Source organism: Diabrotica undecimpunctata, chromosome 1 (assembly GCF_040954645.1).
Source record: "Diabrotica undecimpunctata isolate CICGRU chromosome 1, icDiaUnde3, whole genome shotgun sequence".
In the NCBI taxonomy this organism is placed as follows: domain Eukaryota; kingdom Metazoa; phylum Arthropoda; class Insecta; order Coleoptera; family Chrysomelidae; genus Diabrotica; species Diabrotica undecimpunctata.
Genome location: NC_092803.1, coordinates 170,893,936 through 170,916,887, shown reverse-complemented (window position 1 = coordinate 170,916,887; position 22,952 = coordinate 170,893,936). Strand labels below are relative to the sequence as shown.

Below are 22,952 nucleotides of genomic sequence, written 5' to 3'. Positions count from 1 at the left end.
GATTTACCAATATGGATTTACCAATGACCTAACAGTTTTATTCCGTACAATTAAGAAAAATAAAGCTGTGATATTAATTTTTTCCGTGCATCATTCCATTAGAATTAGATGCAGATAACAGACTACCAGAAATAACTTCTTTTTACAACTTGACCAAAGGGGGTGTAGACAGTATAAAATATTCCTGTAGCCGCAGAACTCGTAGATGGTCCATGGCTATTTTTTATAAAATAGTAGCCGTATGTGAAGTAAATTCATACATTATGTTTACTTCGATTCCTGAAAATAATTGGACTAAATTCAAATTTACAGAAACCCTGGCCGATAAACTCGTTTTCTCACATTTGCAAAGAAGATATGAAATGCCAACATTACAAAGGCAGTTGAAAGAACTGATCGGAAGTATCCTTGATATTCCCGAAAATAAGGCTAACGAAGAAGAAAAGCTTAAAATAAGAAAATATTGCTACATCTCTCCATCCAAATTAAGAAGAAAAACTGCATATTTATGCACAACGTATCAAAACCCATATGTTTGCAATGTTCTCGAAAAATTTGTATAAATTGTAAAAGGGTAAAATAGATTTTTAACGTTTTTTTGTGGTTTGCGGGTTTTGTGCCGAATTGCAATTATGTTGTTTTAAACAAAATTTTTATATAAAATGTTTCTATTTTTAAACATACTTATATACAATTTGTTTGTATATGTTTAATTTTTTTTGGAATATGACTTTAAAAATTTTTGTGTTATAAAACATGTTACCATTTTTTCTGTTTTTGTTATAAGTCCTACAGTTTGATTTTTTTCTTTTTCACTAAATAAAAATGACATTACAATATTGTTTTATTATTAAAAACTGTTCTATTGCATTTTTCAGGTGCCAGCTTGATAAAAACAGCTTTTTAAATTTAATTTTATTTATTAATTAATAAAGGTTTTTAAAAAAACCTTTATTAATTTGTGTAGGTACTAAAAACAACATTAATTTTAGTGCATTGATGTAGTAGTAAACTGACACATTATATTTTATAACAATGAACAATTTTCAATTAAAATAATAAACAGCAGTATTTCGAAACTGTCCTTATATTGTAGCTTTACCTTTCATCATAAATTGATACATTTGTTAATACTTTCATATTAAAAAAGTTTTTAGTACTAAAGTGACACAATTTTTTTTTACTATCAAAATTTACACGAAATTTGCACAGATTACACTGAAAACTAGTAGGTTCCTTTCAGTGAAATATATTATCTCTGAAATATTATAGGTTCGGCACTAACAACGATACAAGAGAGATAACCGTAATTAGAGAAAGTTTTTTGCGTTTTCTGCAAAATCGTATTTTTTGAGTTGTGCCACTTTATTATTAGGGGTGCGAAATAATATCAGACAATTTTTGACAACGATGTCAGATATTTATATTTTGCACGTTTTTATAAATTTATCAAAATATTGAAAGCCCCCACTTATAATTATAAACACTTATACTGTATGCCTAAATAAAGTAATATTACTAAAAAATAGTTCCAAGGGAAACCATTTATATAAATAACAATAGTTTCTATACAATCTATATTTTTCTATTATACGTGAAAATATTTTGTCTTTAATAAAAATGATAGGACGCTTTTACTAAAAGATAGAAGATGGTGTCAGCTGCTAAATACACAGTAATTAATCACGAACATAATGTGATCGCTCGCCAAAATTGCCAGTATATCTCCATCAATCAATCTATAAACTAATCAGACAGGGGATATATGAACAAAGTATAAATTTTCCCAAATTTCTATTTTGTTTACTTTTAACATAAACAAGCTGCCGTAATGGAAATGTTTGTGTAACTTTTCATATTTACAAAATGGATTTTGATGTTTAAAGTACGTGTTTCCCCTTAAGTCTGGAAATTTATGTTTGCATTATTAAATATGATATATAATATATAAAGGCATTGCTTTACAAAAATATACGAGGTATGACTAATGAAAATGAAAATAGCAAATAATAATCTCAATACAATGGTCGTGTAATCGTTTTTTTTCTTTTCTTGATTCTCTCTATAATATCAACAGAAAAGAATTATATAAAATATAATATATAAAATATTTTTAACAGTACTATGTCACCATATGGCACCATATTGCAGAACGGATAGTAGGAAAATACTATGCTGGTTTCAGAGGTGGTAAATCGACAATTAATTAGATTGCAAACCTAAAACAAATTAAAAAAAAAAACACTGGAATATGGTCAAGTATCAATCTGCCTCAAATAGAAATATTAAGAATACAAGGGCATTTACTAGTCTCATCTTGATATTTTGAGAGATAGATCTGTTTTTCCAAACTTTAGTTAGGCGACTTTTCACATCGCATTTTTTGCCTTACCAGTAAGTCTCCGAACTTCTGCTTCACTGTTACCATATTTAGTTATACTAGACCGGAGATAGACAAAACTCTCCACTATCTGGTATTCCTGTAACATGTTAGTCAGTTGAATACTGTGGAATCTGTCCACCATCATTTTTATCTTATCTTTATTGATTTTCGGACCAACAGTAAATTTTATAAGTATAGTGCCATCAGTAAATCTTAAATTGGAGATTTTCCTACTAGCCACTGTTACCATCAAGAAGAATGAGATACTTTGCTCTTTGCTAATTGCTCTTTTTGTATTAGCCTAAGTTCCGGACATGCAGCAACCAGTTATTCTATCGATGAAGATCACCAAAAGAGAAATAAAACTTTCTTAAGATCTTATTTTCGGAAGATTGCTTCCCTGCGAAGTAAAACGTTTATCTCTGACCGAGTTGATAGAAAATTTTAAAGAAAAATTAGAGACAGTCTACGAATTTGCTCGTAAGAGTTTAAAGATTTAAAGTGATAAAGCCAAAGGAAAGGCTCCACATGTATATTACTGGTACAACTTTCGAAAAAGGTTATATATACACTACCACACGCAAGAAAGGACTTTGTTCGAAACTTCAACAAAACTGGGAAAACCCGTACATCATCCTGCAGAAAATAAACGAGCTAATCTACAGCATTCGGTTTTCAGCTAGAAGTAAACTCAAGGTAGTTCATATCCATACCAAGGAATTGATACACCCTGTTGGCTTCAATCGGTCTCAGACAGTCCAGTTAATCGAGGCGAATACCTATAAAGGAGGGAACAGTATTCCGACACTGCCGTGAGATTTGCTCTATATAAAAAGGGTCCATTAACGAAAAAGAAGGAGTATTAAAGAAACCTAGAATATTTAAGAAGTCATCGAAAAATCCCGAAATATCAACAGAGGAAGTTGGCATTTTAAGAACAGTAGTATACTCAGTGACATTGGAAGTGTTACATCCAGAAGGGATAATTTCTTGAACCTAATTTTTTGGCAACATGATAGATTTACATCAAGAATGAAACGATTAAGAATGAAACGAAGTGTCCATTAAAATGGGAACAAGAATCATAGGAGACTTCACCACAACAAAAGAGCTCCTGCAGGGTTGTTCCACATCTCCAACCCTATTCAAAATATACTTAGAGAAAGCCTTGACTACATGGAAAAGAAAATGCAAAGGCATGGGAGTACCGGTACGGAACGAATACCTATATACGTTAAGTTTTGCAGACGATCAAGTAGTGATTGCACAAGACCAAGACGACCTCAGCTACATGATGAAGAAACTACAAGAAGAATATACCAAGGCTGGCCTAGATATTAACCTCGCGAAAACAGAGTACCTATCTACAAGTGAAGAAGACATAGAAGATCTACAGATTGATGACAACGTAACAATCAAAGGAAAGGATAAATTCAAATACCTGGGGTTTATAATCACGAAAAAGGCAACAACAGAGGAAGAAATTACACAAAGATTAGGACAAACAAGAACAGCAATCCGACAACTTAACTAAGTATGGTGGGATAGACACCTAAATATGAAGACAAAAACGCAGATTTATAAAACATTAGTGCGAAGTATTATGACATATGGGGCCGAAAATTGGATCATAAACAAGAAAAACAGCAGCAAGATAATAGCAACAGAGATGGAATGCCTGCGAAGATGCTGCAGAGTAACAAGAATGGATAGGAGAAGTAATGACGAAATGAAGCAAAGAACATCAATAGAAACAGACATACTAACATATATAGAACAAAAAAGACTAAAGTGGTATGGACATGTAAGAAGAGCTAGCGACAGTAGATGGATAAAGAGAATAACCGAATGGAGCCCCATAGGAAGGAGGAAAAGAGGACGACCCCGAAAATCCTGGAGGAACGAAGTAGACGACGCCATGAGTAAGAGAGGACTAAACGATGGAGAATGGAACAACAGAGAGAGATGGAAACGGTTGAGCGAGGGAAGGCAGTGAATACTGTAGAATCCCTAAATATATATATATATATATATATATATATATATATATATATATATATATATATATATATATATATAAAACGATAACGTTGGCAAGAATTTTTATTAGCAAGTAATAAAAAAAAATTAATAATGTGTTTGGCTACCCCGTAGCTGAATACATTCCTGTATACGTCTAGGCATTGACAAAATGAGATGATCGATATCTGCTTGTGGCATGTCGTTCTAAGCAACTTGAACTTCATGTATTAGCTGTGCCAGAGTCTGTGGAGGATGCTGCAAAGTGGACAGTCTTCTTCCCATAATATCCCACACATGTTCGATGGGATTTAAATCCGGAGCAAGGGGCGGTCAGAGCAAAACATTAACGCCAGTTTCTTGGAGAAAGTCCATAGTTTGACAAGCAATATGGAGACGCACGTTGTCTTGCTGAAAAACGACGTCTCGACGGCTGTCGAGATAAGGCAGTAAAGTGGTTTGTAAGATGTCATCAACATAAGGCGCAGCTGTCATATTGCCTCGAATAAACACAAGAGGGTTTACTGATTGGCTACCATAGGCAATAGCCCCCCAACCATTACTTTAACTGTCCTCTGTACATGCCTCTCAACAGAAAACCGGATATATCGTCGCTCTTCACGACGGCGTCTTACCATCCTACGACCATCACGCATTCCTAAAATAGAATTGTGATTCACCGCTAAATGCTACATTACGTCATTCTGCCACCCAATGCTGCCGTTCTCTGCAAAAACTCAAACGTTGATGACAAGTGGTCCGCAGTCAAAGGAAGCACTATTCGTAGGCGGAATAAAACAAGTCCAAAGGCTCGAATGCGACTGTATAGTGTACGCATACTAACAGATCTACCTACTACTCCAAGCCAGTGGTCAGAAATTGGACGCGTAGTAGCAAAACGGTCTCGCAGAGCCAGTTATCTAAAGCGCCTATCTTGACGCTCTATGGTATGCGTCGGTTGACCAGTTGGTCTTATTCGTGTTCCTCTACCTTCGTTTGTCCACACACCACAGACATGTATAACCCACATTGCCATACAATTAACACGACGGCCAATTTCGGCATACGACAAACCTATATCTCTATATGCAATAATTCTATCACTGTAAAAATCGCTAACATGGTGGTAGTTTTGGTGTCTTCGAACTCGAGGCATTTTCATACAATGAATACAATTAGACTGAGGAATAATAACTAAAAATTTCTATGTGGTACAAATCGGTCTCTTCACAAAAAAATTTAAAGATAAAACTTTATTTGTACAAAAAGTAGACAAGATAAAACATTGCTATTGTTATCATAGCATGTTTTAAATATAGTCATTCTGTTGTCGGAGGGAATATTTAAGGAAGCCTTAATGGAGACAACCCAAGGTATTATTGTGAATGGAGAAAACGTCAACAATATTAGATATGCCGACGATACCTTAGTGCTTGTTACGATAGTTAGCAAACAAAATTATATACAGGATGACGGTATAAAAGTCGGAGATGCCACACAGGACAGAGTAGAGAAACTCGTGTATCTCGGCAGTAATATCCATGAGAGCTGGGATCCAACCACAGAAATTAAAAGCCGAATATAACAAGCCCGAGCTGCCTTTGTAAAAATTAGAAACGTACTTTGCAGTCACGATCTTAGCATTGACCTTAGAGTTCGAATGACATCTTGCTACATCTTTCCTGTCCTGCTGTATGGAGTGGAAGCGTGGACTCTAACTGAGGCTATCCTTAGACGCTTGACAGCCTTTGAGATGTGGGGATACAGACGACTACTGAAAATAAGCTGGGTAGACAGAGTTAGAAATGAGGAGGTCCTTAGACGGCTGAACCAAACAACACAATTGGTCAATATAATAAAGAAACGCAAGCTGGAATACTTCGGTCACATTATGAGACACCCTGAAAAATATGATCTTTTACATCTGATCGTTCAGGGAAAGATTCAAGGTAATCGTGGTCCTGGTAGAAGAAGAACATCATGGCTGAAAAATCTAAGGCAATGGTATGGAAAATCAACTACATGGTTATTTAGAGCAGCTGTCAATAAAGTCACGATAGCGAATATGGTAGCCAACATGATATCCAACGATCGATAACGGTCATGGAACTAGAAGAAGAAGAAGTTGCCAAAAATTAAGTTCAAGAAATTATTTCTTTTGGTGTAACACTTCGAATGTCACTGAGTATATTTGAGTTTTTGAAGTTTGTAGTTGTCATTGTGTTAAAGCATGGTAAACAAGGTGGTGTTGAATAAAGTTATTTTAAAGAAACATAAAAATATTTACTAGCTATTTGTGTCGTACCCTACAAAGGATTAATCAGAGTGAAAAAATGCAAATTAGTTTTGAATTAAAATTGTAATTGAATATAATTTAAGTTTGTTATATTTTACGAAACTATTACGACAGTTATTAGCTGCCAAGTTCTACACGTGTAAACTATGTTTCCGTATTTCGAAATTTGTGAAGTTAACATTTTAAGCTGGTACATTACCTTGAGGCGGTATACTTCCCCCTGAGACTTCTCAAGTTTTTCTTGTAAAGCTGTTGCCTCTTGTCGTGCTCTTTCGCTGTCTGCCTGGGTCACTCTTAGCTCAGCTTGACATCTTCTGAGGTCAGAGGAAGTCTTGTCAGCTCTCTCTTGCATTCTATAAATTAAATATTTTGGTATATCTAAATCTATAAATAAATTATAATATGTTTATAGTATTACGAATTATATTTTCCAAAGAAATAAAGAAATTAATAAACATAGTTTTTAAATTTCTGCTAAAATAAGAATTAAACGTCAAAAATAACATTTTCCTTCTTGTTTTCAATCAATACTTGTCTCTTTGCTTGAAACCTTCAACCCTGTGTTCTCCCGGACATTATTATTTAATACATCGATATTTGTGAATTCATTTACCGCTTAGCTTATTATTTCCAATATTCTTGTGTAAGCCCGTTTTTTAAAGATTTCTATTATCTTTCTGCCGGGTCCACGCTTTTCCGTTACTGAATACCTTTTTCATTGCATTACTTTTGCTTTTTTTATTCTTTCTTTAATTGCTTTTGTGTACTAATTAATTCTATTAATTATTTTCCAACTATTTATAATTTTTATATTTGTTCTCTTTTTATACAGTTGTGGTAATCTAAAAACTGATAGCACGCAAAACTAGTGCGAAAAGAACAGTATGAGGTTGTTCTGATAACAGAGGGAGAGACCGAATATAGTATGAAATTAGTACCGACATACGAGCTTATTTTTAACACCCATTAGATTGAATAATTTTAGTTTTGTCAAAGTGACACTCACTTTTGATAATGGAAACGTCAAATATACGTTTATTTTTTCATTAGTAATAAAGCCTGAAACTGCCGTATGAGCTCTAGCTGAAACCAATTTTCCTTTTAACAGCACTCTAATTGTGATATTAGTGCTAAAACTGTACAAAATATTTGAAAAAGAAACAAGTACCATTGCTATATATTGCAAAAAAAAAGGAAATTTTCACTGCTGATTATGAACGGCGGATGAAGACGTACTAATTGTGACGCTGGACGTGGTGGACTTTTTGAAAATTTGAATTAAAATAGTTTCAGTTAAAATTATAAAATTGTTATTTTATTAGAATAAATATAGGGAGATATTGGTGATAGACGTGTGAAAATTAAGTCACATCATAAAAAACTAAAAATAAAAAATGGTGTACAAAAAATAAGAAAAATGTTTGGGATGAACCACCCTTACCCATTTGTGGTATAAAAAATAGATTGCGACCGATTTTCGAGTATGGCAACAAAACTCTGTGCTAATATGGCAATTAAAAATAGGGGACAATAAAAAAAGTATTTAAGGGTAAAAACTAAGGGTTGCATGTATTTTTTAATGCTATATCATAGAAAAATAATAATAAAAAATATTGTCCAATAAATAAAAAAAAATGTTTTGGGTGAAAAACCCTTATTCCTTAGGGACATAAAAAATAGATTACGACCTATTCTCAGACCTACCGAATGTATATGTAAAAGTTCATAAGAATTGGTCAAGCCATTTCGGAGGAGTATGACAATTAACTCTGTGTCACTACTAATATTGCTATTAAAAAAAGGGGTTAGTAATAGAGGGGAGAAAATTAAGGGCGGTATTTATTTTTTAATGGCACATCCTAAAAACATAAAAATAAAAAATTTTGTTTACAAAATCAAAAAAATTTTTTGGGGTGAACCATCCTTACCCCTTAAAGGTACGAAAAATAAATTACGACCTATTCATGGATCTACCAAATACATAATATATTTACACAAAACTAGGCCAATCCATTTCGGTAAAGTATGGCAACTAACGCTGTGAGGTTAGTATTTTTTAATGACACATCATATAAAAAAATAAAAATAAAAAATTTTGTCGAAAAAAACTAAAATAAATACTTATATTAATACTAAAACCACTCTTACCCTTAATGTGCAAAATAGATAAGGACCTATTCTTGGACCTACCGAATACACGTATAAAATTTCATAAAACTTGGTCACGCCATTTCGGTGGAGAAAGGCAACTAACTCTGTGAAACTAATATGGCTCTTAATAAAAAAACAGGTTGGTAATAGAGGGGTGATAATTAAGGACTGTAAAACTCTATATATTTTTTAATGCCGCATCAGAAAAACATAACTATCCTTACCCCTTAGGAGTATAAAAATGGATAAAAACCTATTGTTAGATCTACCAAATATACGAATAAAAATTCATAAAAATCGGTTCAGCCGTTTCGGAGGAGTATGGCTACGAACACTGTGAGTATGACTGAGACAATATAACTGAGAACACTAAAATGTTATATATTTTGGTCCCTGTTACCGTATGGCTGCAAAACATACACACTCAAACAAAGCGACATTAATAAGTTAAATGCATTTGAAATGGGGCTTTACAGAAGAATGTTGCAAATAAATTGAACCACAAGAACAGCCAACGTTTAATTGTTATCAAGGATGCATACTCGCCCACATCTGTTGAATGCCGTCAAAGTTCCTCATAGCTCGGTACGTATATTGCACCACAAGAAATACGTACACTTCCAAACTAATTCTTAAGGGAGAAATTAAAGAACAACGTGGTATAGGAAGAAAGAAACCATAGTGGATCAGGATTATAAAAGACTACACCAAGCACACAATAGATAAGACTTTGCCATACTGGTGACCAACCCCAATAGAGATGGTACATAGGAGGAGGAGGAGGACGATTAAAATAATTAAACTAAAACGAATATTAAAAGATAGCACTATGCCAAAAAATAAACTGTAACTATTAAATACATTAACCTCTTCTATTTCCATATATGCGTCTGAGAGCATTTTAGACTAGCATTGCACCATTTCGATTATAAATGAACTAAAGGTAAACACAAGTCTGTCAACAAAACTCAATTAGTCCTACCTCACATACTTCGGACATAGCGATGAACAAAGAAACTTATCGTGGAGGATACAAAAAATGGCAAAGATTGCAGTGAAGATCTCCCATACTCAGGGTAGATCAATTCTAAAGAATAATTGAGTATCGTCTACAAAAAGTTTAGCAGTCCAGGACAAAGAAGTATGGAGAACTACGATTTCAGCGATGGAGACGTAATGTCACTATACTCATCCGAGAATCAAAAACAAAAGAAGAAGATGTATGCAAGTGTCAAAGGTAGCTTATTTCATTCTTAGTCATTATCTTTTTTCCCATTCTTTTTTGGTTATGTCGGTAGTCTGGTTTTCTTTATTCACCTTAACATTTTATCCCAGGTACGTATATTCCTTTAGTGTTCTACATTTGTTCGTCTAATGATCATTACCAGTTTATTATCTCTGTTCGACATTAGTTTAGTTTTGCTAAAATTGATTTTCAATTATTCTTTTTAGAGACTGAATGTAGCTCATTCAGCTAGTAGTAATATATAATCTAGATATCTAATAATTAAACCGAGGACAAGAACTAATTGACAAAATTATAAAAATTAAAATTGATACTTTTTTTTTGACAAGAACTAATTTGACCAAATTATTGATTCTTTTAACATTATTAGAAATTATCCCTTAACCCCCAGCAGCTTAGGATGTCCAATAGAAATTTGATGGTGCGACAAAGACGTTGTATATAAAAAAAGTGGATTACATTTTAAAAATTTGCCCTAATCTCAACAAGTTAGTTTTGGTTTTCGCTACGTTGTGTCCTTTTTATTTGTTTTATGTAGGTAATTGCATACAATTTTTGTCTATCCTTAGAATTTTCATAAAAATGTAAATAATTTTTTTTAACGATATGTGTATTTTCTTTTCATTAATTTAAAAAAGTTTAAACTGTATTTTTTCTTTTGGCACAAAACTATTACTCCAGTCGTCAGAGACGAAAATGCCATTCAAGCTCTAAAATGATACGAACAAGCTGAATTTTGTCTAGAATATTAATTTTAAATCCCCAAAAAAGATGCAAAAAAGTTTACTACATTTACCTCTGGCTTCCTCCTAAAACTTTCTTCCTAGGGAGATAAACCCGCGAGAAAATTGATTTATCAAGAATCTGTACGCCGTAGAGAAAAAAATCTAAACAAAAACGTTTATTAGCACTTTTTGGGAACCATTCTCTCACAAACAACGCTTGAAGCGACCTTCAATTTTGAATGTCAGCTGCGCGAGCGAAATCATTGTTCAATAAAATTTGTATCATCTCGACGGTAAAAATTTGATATCTTTTGATTTAAGTGTTCTATCTAACGTGGCGCGATTTTTGCCATTTTTTATGATTCTCATGAGATTAATATAATACAAATATCCCTTTTATTGACTGGCCACTATAAAGTTTAGATTACTAGAGCCTAATCTTCAAAACCTATATCATGAAATTTTAGTTTTGAGTTTTGGTAACAAATGTGAGGCATTTGAAATATGCTTAAAAACGCTGGATTTAAACTTTTACATAAAAAACAATCTAAAACCTTTAAAGTACATTTTCTACAGAACCAAACTTCTGCTATAAAATACACCCGAAACAATCTTCTTGGAGGAGCATTTCCCGTGAGGAGCGATCGTTTGAAACGTAAAACATTAAATTCTGCGTTTTTGATTCATATGCTCATTCATATTTTATTTCAAATGCCTCATCTTTGTTGCCAACTCAAAATAGAAATTTCATGTCATAGGTTTTAAACATTGATCTCTAAAAATGGAAATGGAATGGAATGGAAATTTCATAGTGACCTGTCAATAAAAGTGATAAATTTTATTGGTCTCACGAGAATCTTAAAAAATGGCAGAAATAAATGAATACGAGGGTGGTTTTAGGGGGAATCCCGGGGGTAAAAGTGGTAAACTTTTTTGCACCTTTTTTGTGGTCTCAAAATTAATATTTTCGGTCAAATTCAGCTTATTAATATGATTTTTAGGGGTCACGACAACGACACTATCTTTCACAACAACTTGTACTTATATGTAGTACTAACATTTGACTATAAATCTGCAATCAATAATAATTGAAATTCAGTCAATTTTAACAATAAACACAAACAAGTCTGGCTAATTGGCTCTGCCAAAGCCATTTTTCAGAAAAAAAAAACTTGTACTGTTTGAAATTCTGAAAATTGACGAAAAGGGTTATGTTATTTAAAATGTATAACATGAGCTGTGGTAGTATTATTACTCATAAATTAAATTTTTGTTCAATAAAATTTAATTTTTGCAACAAAAGTAATCGTGTAAGGTAAACAACAAATATGATATATCAATTACCCATTTGTCTTATTTGTAAAATTCCTATTAAAGTTTTAAAACTTCGTATAGATGGTGAAATCTTTTCTACGAATAAAATTAACTATTTTTTTTAAACAGGCTTTTTCTAGTTTAAATAAATCAGTTGATTACGTGGTAGTAGTGTAACGTTTGAGACACATTTAAATTACTATTTAAAAGTTCTGACAAATAGAAATTTTAGTCAAAATTCACCACTCGCCCTGTATTATTAAACAATTAGAGCAGACACTTTTTAATGGCCATTTATTATTCCTCATAGATCTCCATATGAGGTAGGAGTAACTACAGTCTTTCATGACTCACCTTGTATAAAAGTTAAGTTAGTTTTACACATAATTAGTATTATTAAGGGCAAAAGATTTATAAAAAGTATGAATTACCGATCTAATTCGTGAGAGCTGCTGAAAGTGACCCTTCCAAACGAACTAGTGGTAGTGGTCTGTGCTCTTTCGATTTCGCCCCTGAGACGTTCGTTTTCCAGTTCCAATCGGGTCAAACGCTGTCTTGCCGCCTCCCAGTCTGCTCCGCTTCTTCCTACTTCGACGGCGGCCTTATCCAACTCGGCCTTGGATTTACCCAACTCCGACTGAGAACTTTCCAACTTCGTTTCCAAGCGATCTCTGTCATTTTGTGCTCTGTAATTAAATAAAATATTTAATATTTTTATTTAATAATTTATTAATAAGCATTACTCAGTATTATAACTTATATTAAAATATATAATCAAAGAACTATATCTGAACGATAGTTTAGCTATTCAGATATACAGTACAAAAATAAAAATATTTACAGGGTATCTATACTAACAAAATTACTAAATTTAGCAAACACATAAATTCAATCTCTTTAATTATCTTTAATACTTATTTTTACAACGTCAAAGTCAAATATTACGTATTTTCAATTAAAATTGTTGTTTATTTCCATTAAATATAAATATAGATAGTTCTTACGTACATAGTTACATAGTCTATCGCCTATGTACTTTAGAAAGAAACTACAACGTTAAAAGGGTTTTATAAGTTCAATGAACCCCCAAATATAAAGAAACCGCGAAGTGCTAACATTTAAAAGGGTCCGTTTTCGAGAAAATGGTGAATTTTTCCGTATGCACTAGTGTGCATTTGGGTAAATTCTATGCTGTTAAAAATTAAATATCCTATTGAAATATTTTTGAAATTTTTTATGTAATGAAAATTTTTTTTTGATAAAAATATATTCAAAAACAAGGCAAATAAATAGAAACACACGCGATTTCTTTTTGCCCTATAACTTTGTTCCATGTTGGTACAGATATAGGCATTGCTTTACAGAAAAAAGTTTTATCCTTTCTTTTTAAACTGACATTAGGTAGAAGTCTTCAGGATTTACGGTATCTGAGTGAGATAAGATTTTTAAAAATTTGCCTACTCACATCTTTTTGCAAAAATTGTTTTGTAACTCTTTTCTAACTGGCCTACTGAAGAAATGCTGCTGACTCTTTTGTACAGCTGGTTCCTAAAAAAACTGATACCACTCTTAAAGCGAATTTTGTAGAAAATTAAGCAGTGTATTCTGAAGGATAAATACTTATTATTTACATACTGTCACTGTCACTGCCAAATTTTAAAATTTGTCAGATAACTTATTCTGTTCAACCTCAAAAAATGGCTTCACATGCTAGCAAAGAACTAAAGGCAAGAATTGTAACGAAAGTAGCAGATGGTTGGTCACTACCTGCCGTAGCAAACGATTTTAACGTAAGCAGAACAACAGTTTTTAATATTAAAAAAAGATGGAGAGAACAAGATACCGCTCATGAAGATCGTACGCTTTTGGAGAGATTAGAAGAGAATCCTTTTAGATATGCGAAAACAGAAAGAATTATGTCACAGTTTCCGGGAAGAAAGACAACAACTTGCCGCAGAATTAAAGCATCGCGTCTTAGGTACCGAATTTCAGCAAAAAAACAAGCTCTTACACCACAAAAGAAGCAATCAAGACTTATATTTGATTTAAACCATCAGCTACAAAATAAAGATTTTTGGGACAGGGTAATATTTACAGATAAGAAAATTATTTCAATCTTCTAAAAAGGGCAAAACTGGGATGTATAGACCAGATAGTAATATATTTAATCCTTTAATATGTTGATAGATATCAAGCAGCTGGTCATTTTAGCACCAAAGTATTCTTCTTCTTCTTCAGTGCCTTATCCGGTCCGGATGTTGGCGATCATCAAGGCTATCATGGTTTTGTTGACTGCTCTGCGAAACAGCTCCGCTGAGGTCATCCCAAACCATTGTCGGAGATTTTTCAACCACGAGATACGACGGCGTCCCGGTCCTCTTCTGCCAAATACTTTACCCTGCATAACAAGTTGAAGAATTCGATATTTTTCTTCGTTCCGCATCACGTGGCCGAGGTACTCAAGCTTACGTTGTTTAATTAAATTAAGCACTTCTTTTTCTTTTGTCATGCGCTGTAGGACCTCAACGTTGGTGACATGGTCCACATAAGATATTTTTAGTATCCTTCTGTATATCCACATCTCGAAGGCTTCGATTCGTTTTTCAGTGGCTTGCGTCAGTGTCCAGGCTTCAACTCCATATAGTAACACTGGAAGAACGTAGCACCTCACTATCCGCATCTTGGTTCCCAAACTGAGATCACTGCAGCACAGCAAGGATCTCAACTTAATAAAAGTAGACCGTGCCATTTCAATTCTGGATCTAATCTCTTGAGCGTAGTCCCATTGTACGTTGAGGGTAGTTCCGAGGTAAGTGAATCTGTCGACTCTCTGGATCTCTTCACTACCTGCCATTAGTGCCCCGGGATCTAAATTTGTACGGCTGACAACCATGAATTTAGTTTTCTTAATATTAAGGTTCAGTCCGTATGTTACGCTCACAGTTCGCACTCGGTTTAGTAAGGCCTGCAGATCGTTTAGGCTGGTTGCTAGTAACACAGTGTCATCACCAAAGTATGGGGATGGATTTCATCTAGAGGAATAGGAATGATATGGCGTATTGATGGCAGGTTTTTTGGGCAGGCTTATCTGAATATTCTAGAAAACATGATGTTTCCCAGTGTAGAACAGTTGTATCCAGAAAATAATTTTATTTTTCAACATGATAATTGTCCTGTTCACACTGCAAATATAATAAACCAGTATCTTCAGAATAACAACATCGAAACCTTACCATGGCCCAGCTACAGCCAAGATTTAAACCCAATTGGGAATGTTTGGGGGATTATTATAAAGCTGTGGCACGGTATACAACAGGTTTGAGAAGAGCTCTCTGAAGAAGACAATTTCATAGTTCTTTTTACGCAGATGCACCAAAGACTAGAAACTGTTTTCAATGCTGATGGAGATATAACAAAATATTAATTTTATTTTTATATACCTAAATTTAGTATAGTTTTGGTCTTCCAGACCCTCGCTTTCTTTGAAGAGTTTCTTGTTCCCTTCATTTTTTATTAATAGAAAAACTGTGGTTCTGCTTATGTTAAAATGTTTTGCTGCCTCTGATAGTGCCCAGTTATTGTTTAATTTGGTTACAATTCTGGCTTTGGATGGACACTTTAGCTATACTCAGAACATTGACGTCATTGATCTATCTAGAGAAAATCAGGTTATCATAGTGTCATTGCGTCCTCATTGTTCACACAAAGTGCAGATTTTGGATAGGACGTTCATAAGTCCTTTAAAAATCTACTACAGCGAAGAAGTCAGGCTCTTGCTGAGGCAAAGTCAACGTACTCTCTGCACTTACGATATAATGGACTTTGGGAGAGCCTATGTCAAATGCCAAATATTTGCTGTTTATGGTGAAGGAGCTATACACCCTTAACAGGTATTTGTGTTCTGATGCAGAATATATTGAAGAAGCGAACACAAATCCATCATCTTCTTTGTATGAAACGGGTAACGGCGATAGATAACCGCAAACATCAGGCGAGCCATCGACATCTTTGCGGTTGACTCCTCCAACATGTTGCACCAGAAATTAGCTCCTCGAACGCAATAAGTCCATTCGACACATGTCCTGTCCCAATAATACAAAAGAGGACCTCAATTAGGGGTCGGAAAACTTGTCAGTCTACAGTCATTACTGCTTCGCCCTATAAAGCACAACTAATTTCTCATTCATCTCTTCGGGAAAATGAAAGCAACTAGTAGACTTGATTTCAGAAAGAAGATGAGTAGTAAAGAAGACGAGAGCATTTTCAGCGGAAAGTCGGATGTCATGGAAGTAATTCAAAGAATTGTAGAACCTAATGATGATTACGCGGAATGCATCTTTTGCCTCGCCAAATTTTCCAATGACACGAGAAGATAATAAAACACAAAAAAGTCTGTGACTTTTACCGGTAGACGAAGAATTTTTAAAACAATGAGGTACATTCTACCACCTTTTTTAAAATACCAAAAATTGCTATTGATCTTACTACACACAAAACACAATTCTTCACTAAAAACTGCCTATTCACAAACTTAAGCACAATGAGTTTTGCTCCTACTACATCATTCCACTTGACATTGATGGGTACTAACTGATTTTTCATACCATCTTTATATCAGTTAGCCCAAGACTCTAGAACAGATCAGAGGTACTGTAAGTCGAAAAAACTTCACCAGCTACAGGGGGTCATGTAAGATGCCCCCAATTTCAGTTTTTTAATAATCAATAAGTTAAGTCTATTGCATTTACCTTGATAAAACCATGAGGATTATATTTTAATACGGATGTCCTTCGAAAGTTTTTTTAAGTGGCCATACAATGTTTTTTAACAACTTTTTATGTAAGTAGTAAAAAACCAACGTGTTATTTCTATATATTTAAATTTTAACTTGTGTTTTTTTAATATTGGTATTTTTACTCTCCCTTTTAGTTAACTGATGATGGAATGTTTTAATTCCGAAAAGATCTTCTAAAATAAAAAATTTAAGCTTGTAATAAGCAATTTTTTTTATACATTAATACACACGAACACCACGTGCTTTGTTTACAATTATTATCAAGAGCTAAAAAAGACAAAATATCTTACAAGGTTAAACTAAAAACAAAAAACAATTTTTGTTAACTTACCAAATAAAAATTAGCCAACCCATCGAAAACAGTTATATATTTGTTCCAAACGAGTCACAAGTACTTCTTTTTTCTTATATATATATATATATATATATATATATATATATACATATATATATATATATATATATATATATATATATATATATATATACATATTAACAGTAACTAATGGGCAAAGACTTAGATGGTTGGTTGATTTTTGAAAAAGAATAGACCTGCAACCAATTATAGAACCAAAGAATATAACTGAATAATTCCCCATGGAGGAACTGGAGGGAGAGGCAATGACTATAGTAAGAGTCAAAATGTCATGATAATGATGATAATCATTTGTTGTTAAATTTAAATATGGGCATACATATGTGAACTTTAGTATTTAAAACAGTAGGGAGTTTGCTCACGATCGGAAGTTCTGAGTTCGATCTACAATAAGAAAAAATATATTATTAATATTATATAATATAATACTCAATATTATGTTTCGATATGTAGTGCATCGTTAGATTATCTAGTCTGTCTCCATTTTTTTCCTCTTATTTAACCTTATAGCTATAACAATAAATCTCCTATCGATTAAATTGCTGCAAATTCCCGGTTAACCGGCACACACTAGTTGCCATAGCTACAATGTTTGATGTAAAAACAGTAAAGTTTTCTTTACACCCCCTGAAACATCGCTGTTATCCTACTGCACAGCAAACAGTAATCATGTGAACAGAAAGCAGAACGAGCATCATCTGGGTCAAAATTAGTTTTCTTTCCACTGCTCCTCGTTCGGCCTTGGGATTTTTTGTTATCCGAGACGCAACTTTCCAAGTGTTCTACAATAAAACAGAATTTCAAATGTCTATTCTCGACCACAATAATCGTTTCTACTCTACGTGGTTTCGAAGCTTTCGACATTTTAAAAAGTTTTCATCTTGAAATAAAAGTTTTATTCTCCGCTAAAACAATGAAGTCTCGAAGAAAGTGGAAATTTACGGTTAGTTTTAAAAAATTAATAAAGCACTGTACATTCGGTCTTGAATAATGAGTATTGAATTTAATTACACTTCTAACAATATTCACAGGATAGAATAATAGGGTAATACTTAGAAGAATAAAGAAATAAAGCTACAACTGTGTGCGAAATGAAACTGTTTAAAATAGAGAGCAAATTAAACTATAGTTTGCATATTATTATAATTATTCTAAAGAGAAAAATGTCTACGCACTTTCTAAACATATTTTTGAAAAGTATAAAAAAAGACCTAGGAGACAGTGTACTATTATCACCAGACGAGGCTAATTTTAAGATGCAATCTTACATAATTTGAGAGTTAAAATAATAATTACTGCAACTATTACTACTTTTACAAAAAAAATATCTAAATGATTACAGTAGCTCACCCAATCTTAAGGCTTTGAGCTTTTGTATATAGTCATATATTCCGTATGCTTCTGGATACGGTGATCTGGAGTTCCTTATGACGTGACAGTTTGACAGGACATGAATAGATATTTTATTTCATACCTCACAGAATCTATATTCTGATAAATCTATTACACAAACATTTTTTCATGAAAAAGTGTTTCAAGTTGAATAGGTGCCCCATGGGGTGTTGATCACGAATCTGTGCCTAGTTTTTTTTTGCAGCACGTCAGGTTTTCAGGGAAATCGTATTGTATTAAATTCAAAACATCAAAAATCATTTTGGCCTATTTTACCTTGTTATGTGCTTTCTTTGTCTGACAGGAAATGGTCTGTAAATATTCCTTTTAAAGTACATAGTCTTGTTTTCTTCAAACTAATGAAATCTTTCAATTTTCTATGGTTATGATTCCAAAAAGTGTTTTTAATTAATTGTTTAATTCTTTGCAAGTTTTGTCTTTTTTCATATACTTACTTCTCGATTTTTTTCAGTATCAACTTGTTTTTAATTCTGAACAAGGGACACATAAAAAATCTTGCACTCCTTTTGACTAATTCTTCCGGTCCAATAGTTGGCCTTTATTCCGATATGTCCCGAAACGCATAGAAGGCTGATTAAATTTTCCTTCCTTTATTTAATTTCTCTAGGGATAATCATACCACTTTGGAACTGATAACATGTGAGTTCAATGCTCTTTAGTTGCTTGACTGTCAAACATTTTCTAGTTTCCATTATTTTTCCTCGTAAAGTAACGGGGCGCATCCGCCAGTTATATGAGTTTCCGTTTGAAAATTGAAACTACTCTTACTCTATAATAATATAACAGGTTTAATCGTAGGGAGATGTTTATTGTTCTGAATACTAGTTTTTTGTTACTTTTTAAACGGGAGTGCCATTTTTACTCGGGTGACCAAAAGTCTTCGAGTGGTGATATCAATGTTGATCTTAGTATGTTACATACGGAACTTAATATTCGCTCTCCATTATTCTACATAATGGGGGCACCTTTTTCCAATTTGTACATCTTGTCAGATGCGTCAAGACTATGCATTTTGAAATTCTTCCAGTAGATCTTATTGCTTTGTTTACGCTGTTTTTCCATCTCTTTCTACTTTGGATTGCACATAATGCACTGACGAAGATTGTGTATTTAATAATTTTTTAACTGTATAAGTTCAACAAGTTCGTGATTATTTCCGACTTCCACCCCACTTGTTTTCGTTAAATTATTGGTCTCTTCTCCCTATTTAATCGGCACAACTAATATTATTAGGAGCATGTGTTAAAATGTCTTAATAATTTCTTGTTAATTATATTCACAATAAATATATAATTTATTCATCCTAACAAAGCCCCAAGTATCACGGCTGGATATAGACATTCCCCAGTAGTCTCCAGTGCTCGCAATCTACTGCGGTGAAAATTCAGAGTGTTATAACTCTCTTTATACCATTTGTTGAAGCCTATCTGAGCCTCCACTCCACATGCCTTGAATCTAGGAAGTCACTCCAGTAGTTCACCTAATGTTATTCATTTTTTTCAAATATTCCGCTCAGTTCTACTTAAAGTGTGCTATGTTTTTTACAACATTTTTAATCTATTCTTTAGAACTGTTTTCTCTATAGCATGCTGTAGAAATCATCCACTATTTGGAATATTTCTTGATGTTACTGTACTATTTGGGCTTCCTTTTTTAATTTTATTTTATGTATTAGTTATTTTTAAAGAGGTTCTAAAACTGTTTTCTAACTGAAACTTATCATACGTCAAATAACTGTCAAAGTTAAACTTGATAATTAAAAGTTCTCCTATTAGTTTTTAATAATTGTGTGTATATTAAACAGTATTTAATAGTTATATTACAATTAATAAGTATTCAAGATTCCCATTCAGGTAGCCAACGGAGTGGTACGGTGGTTAACGTGTACGGAGTGTAAATAGCTCCCCCCTAAATGGGGGAAGCTTTAAAAAGAAAGACGCCGTTAGGTGTAACTATTAACCAGACAATGAGTGCAAATAACTCTAAAAGTGATGCGGAGTCAGAAAATTATTTATCGGTCCCCGTACAAGACATGGATACCACTTTAAGTTCTGAGACAACAGCTGAAACCAGTCGTCAGGTCATTAGTGATAAAGAAAAGGATATTTATAAACAAAATAAAACACCTAAAGTTTTTAATCTAAGAAATGGAGATAAGTATAATTTAAGTAATATTTGTGTTTTTATCGAACGAAAAAATATTGAAAATGCCGGCCGTCTTCATCCCTTATTTGTGGGAGATATCTTACACAAAAAACTAAATGTTAACAATATTAACCAAATTAGATCTGTTGGAAAAAATAGAATAAAAGTTAGTCTAAAAACATGTTCTGATGCCAATGCTTTAGTAAACAATCCTCTTTTATCAGAAAATGATCTTGTAGCGTTTATATCAAATCATTTATTAAAAATTAAGGGTTTGATAAAAGATATTGATACTCAATTCGATACGAAATATATTTTAGATAACATAAAATCTCCTTCAACAGTAGTTGATGTTAAACGTACACATCGTAGAATAGAAAAGGATGGTGATATACAGTATGTCCCCAAAAAAACCATTATTGTAACTTTTGAAGGGAACACTTTACCTAGTTATATTTCAATAAATAGTGTATATTTTTCGGTGGAGCGGTTTTTTAGCAGAGTTACACAGTGCTTCAGATGTCTACGCTATGGTCACATTTCTAGGCAATGTAAAAATATTGAAGAGTTATGTATTAAGTGTAGTAATGTAAAAGCTGAAAATCATGTTTGTCACGATTCAGAAATTCGCTGTTTATATTGTAAAACAAATGACCACGTTTCTATTTCAAGAAAATGTCCTCATTATGAAAAACAACGTAAAATTAAGAATGTTATGGTTGAACAAAATATTTCCTTTATTGAGGCAAAAGAATATTGTGAAATGTCTTATTCTGGTATATCTGTAAACAATAGTTTTTCTATTTTATCCAACTCCAATTTTCCGCCTTTACCAGCGATTGAATCTAAGTCTGGAAATTCTAACTCCCTTTTACACTCAAATTTTAAGAATAATAGCAATTACGTTTTGCCCACCCATCCTACACGAAGTCCTACCGGCCATAGCAATAAAAAACGTCGAATTTCTAATGACACTCCTCCTCCACAACCGATGTTTCCGTTTCAGTTTGGCCCTAATCAACCACTGCCTCGAAATAATAATCCACCAAATTATCAAAATTTAAATAACAAAAACATTGTAAAGTCAATTGCAGATTTTATAGTTGAATTTTTAAAAGGTATTCATACCATTGAAGATATCAAAAATTTGAATAATGATTTAATTCAAACAGGAATAAATAAAGTGTTGGAGGACACATGTAAAAAGTAACCTTCACTCCATTACCAAAGACATTAAATATTTGTCAGTGGAATGCACGTTCTGCTATTTCGAATAAAAATAGTCTAATGCATTATCTTGTAAATAATAATATTGATGTAGCAATAATAAGTGAAACATGGTTTAAACCCAAAAAAGTATATAGTTTCGTAGGTTATAATGTAATTCGTAAAGATAGACAAGATGGTTTTTCAGGAATTTGCATTTTGGTCAAAAAGTCGATTTCACACCTAGAATTAAGCATAGTTTCCAATTTTAATGTCGATCTTCTTGTTTGTGGTATTAATATCAAATTCAACAATAAAACTTTAAGTATAATTTCCGTTTATAGGTCACCGGATATTAAAACCAACACAACTGATTGGGTAAATATTTTTTCGCAGTTTTCAACTCCATGTATTATTGGTGGGGATTTTAACGCGCATCATGCTACTTGGGGATCCCATAAAAACGATTCTATTGGTAAACAACTCATTGAAGCAAGCAATAATTGTGATTTTGTAGTTATGAATACTGGCGAACCCACGTGTATTACTCGGCCAGGATGCAATGATTCTATGATAGATGTTACCTTTTGCTCCTCGGACGTAGCTAGTGATATAGATTGGGCAGTTTACTCTGACACACTTGGATCGAATCATTTTATGATAAAAATAACTCTTGCAATGCAGCAAATTCCGCAGGACATCACAATTCCGCGATATAGATGGAACCTAAAAGGAGCTAATTGGGAACAATATAAAGAGTTTGTGGAAGACTACTTTTATAACTTTACTGATGCAGAATATCCAACCACCAAAGAAAAATATGCATTCTTAATCAATTGTATAAATAATGCGGCACAAAGAACTTTAAAAGAATACAGACCGT

The 22,952-nt window shown here is 33.1% G+C and overlaps 1 protein-coding gene across 7 annotated transcripts in view; it reads right to left on the bottom strand.

The window, feature by feature from the left end:
- Positions 1 to 22,952, bottom strand: part of brp (ELKS/RAB6-interacting/CAST family member bruchpilot) — a 528,827-nt gene that overhangs the window by 83,182 nt on the left and 422,693 nt on the right. For all 7 annotated transcript variants that reach the window (XM_072520526.1, XM_072520528.1, XM_072520527.1 and 4 more), the window contains 2 exons: positions 12,566 to 12,820; positions 6,898 to 7,051 (listed from right to left, as the gene is read on the bottom strand). In XM_072520526.1, the coding sequence (XP_072376627.1) occupies positions 6,898 to 7,051; positions 12,566 to 12,820 (409 nt within the window). The remainder of the gene's footprint in view (positions 1 to 6,897; positions 7,052 to 12,565; positions 12,821 to 22,952) is intronic.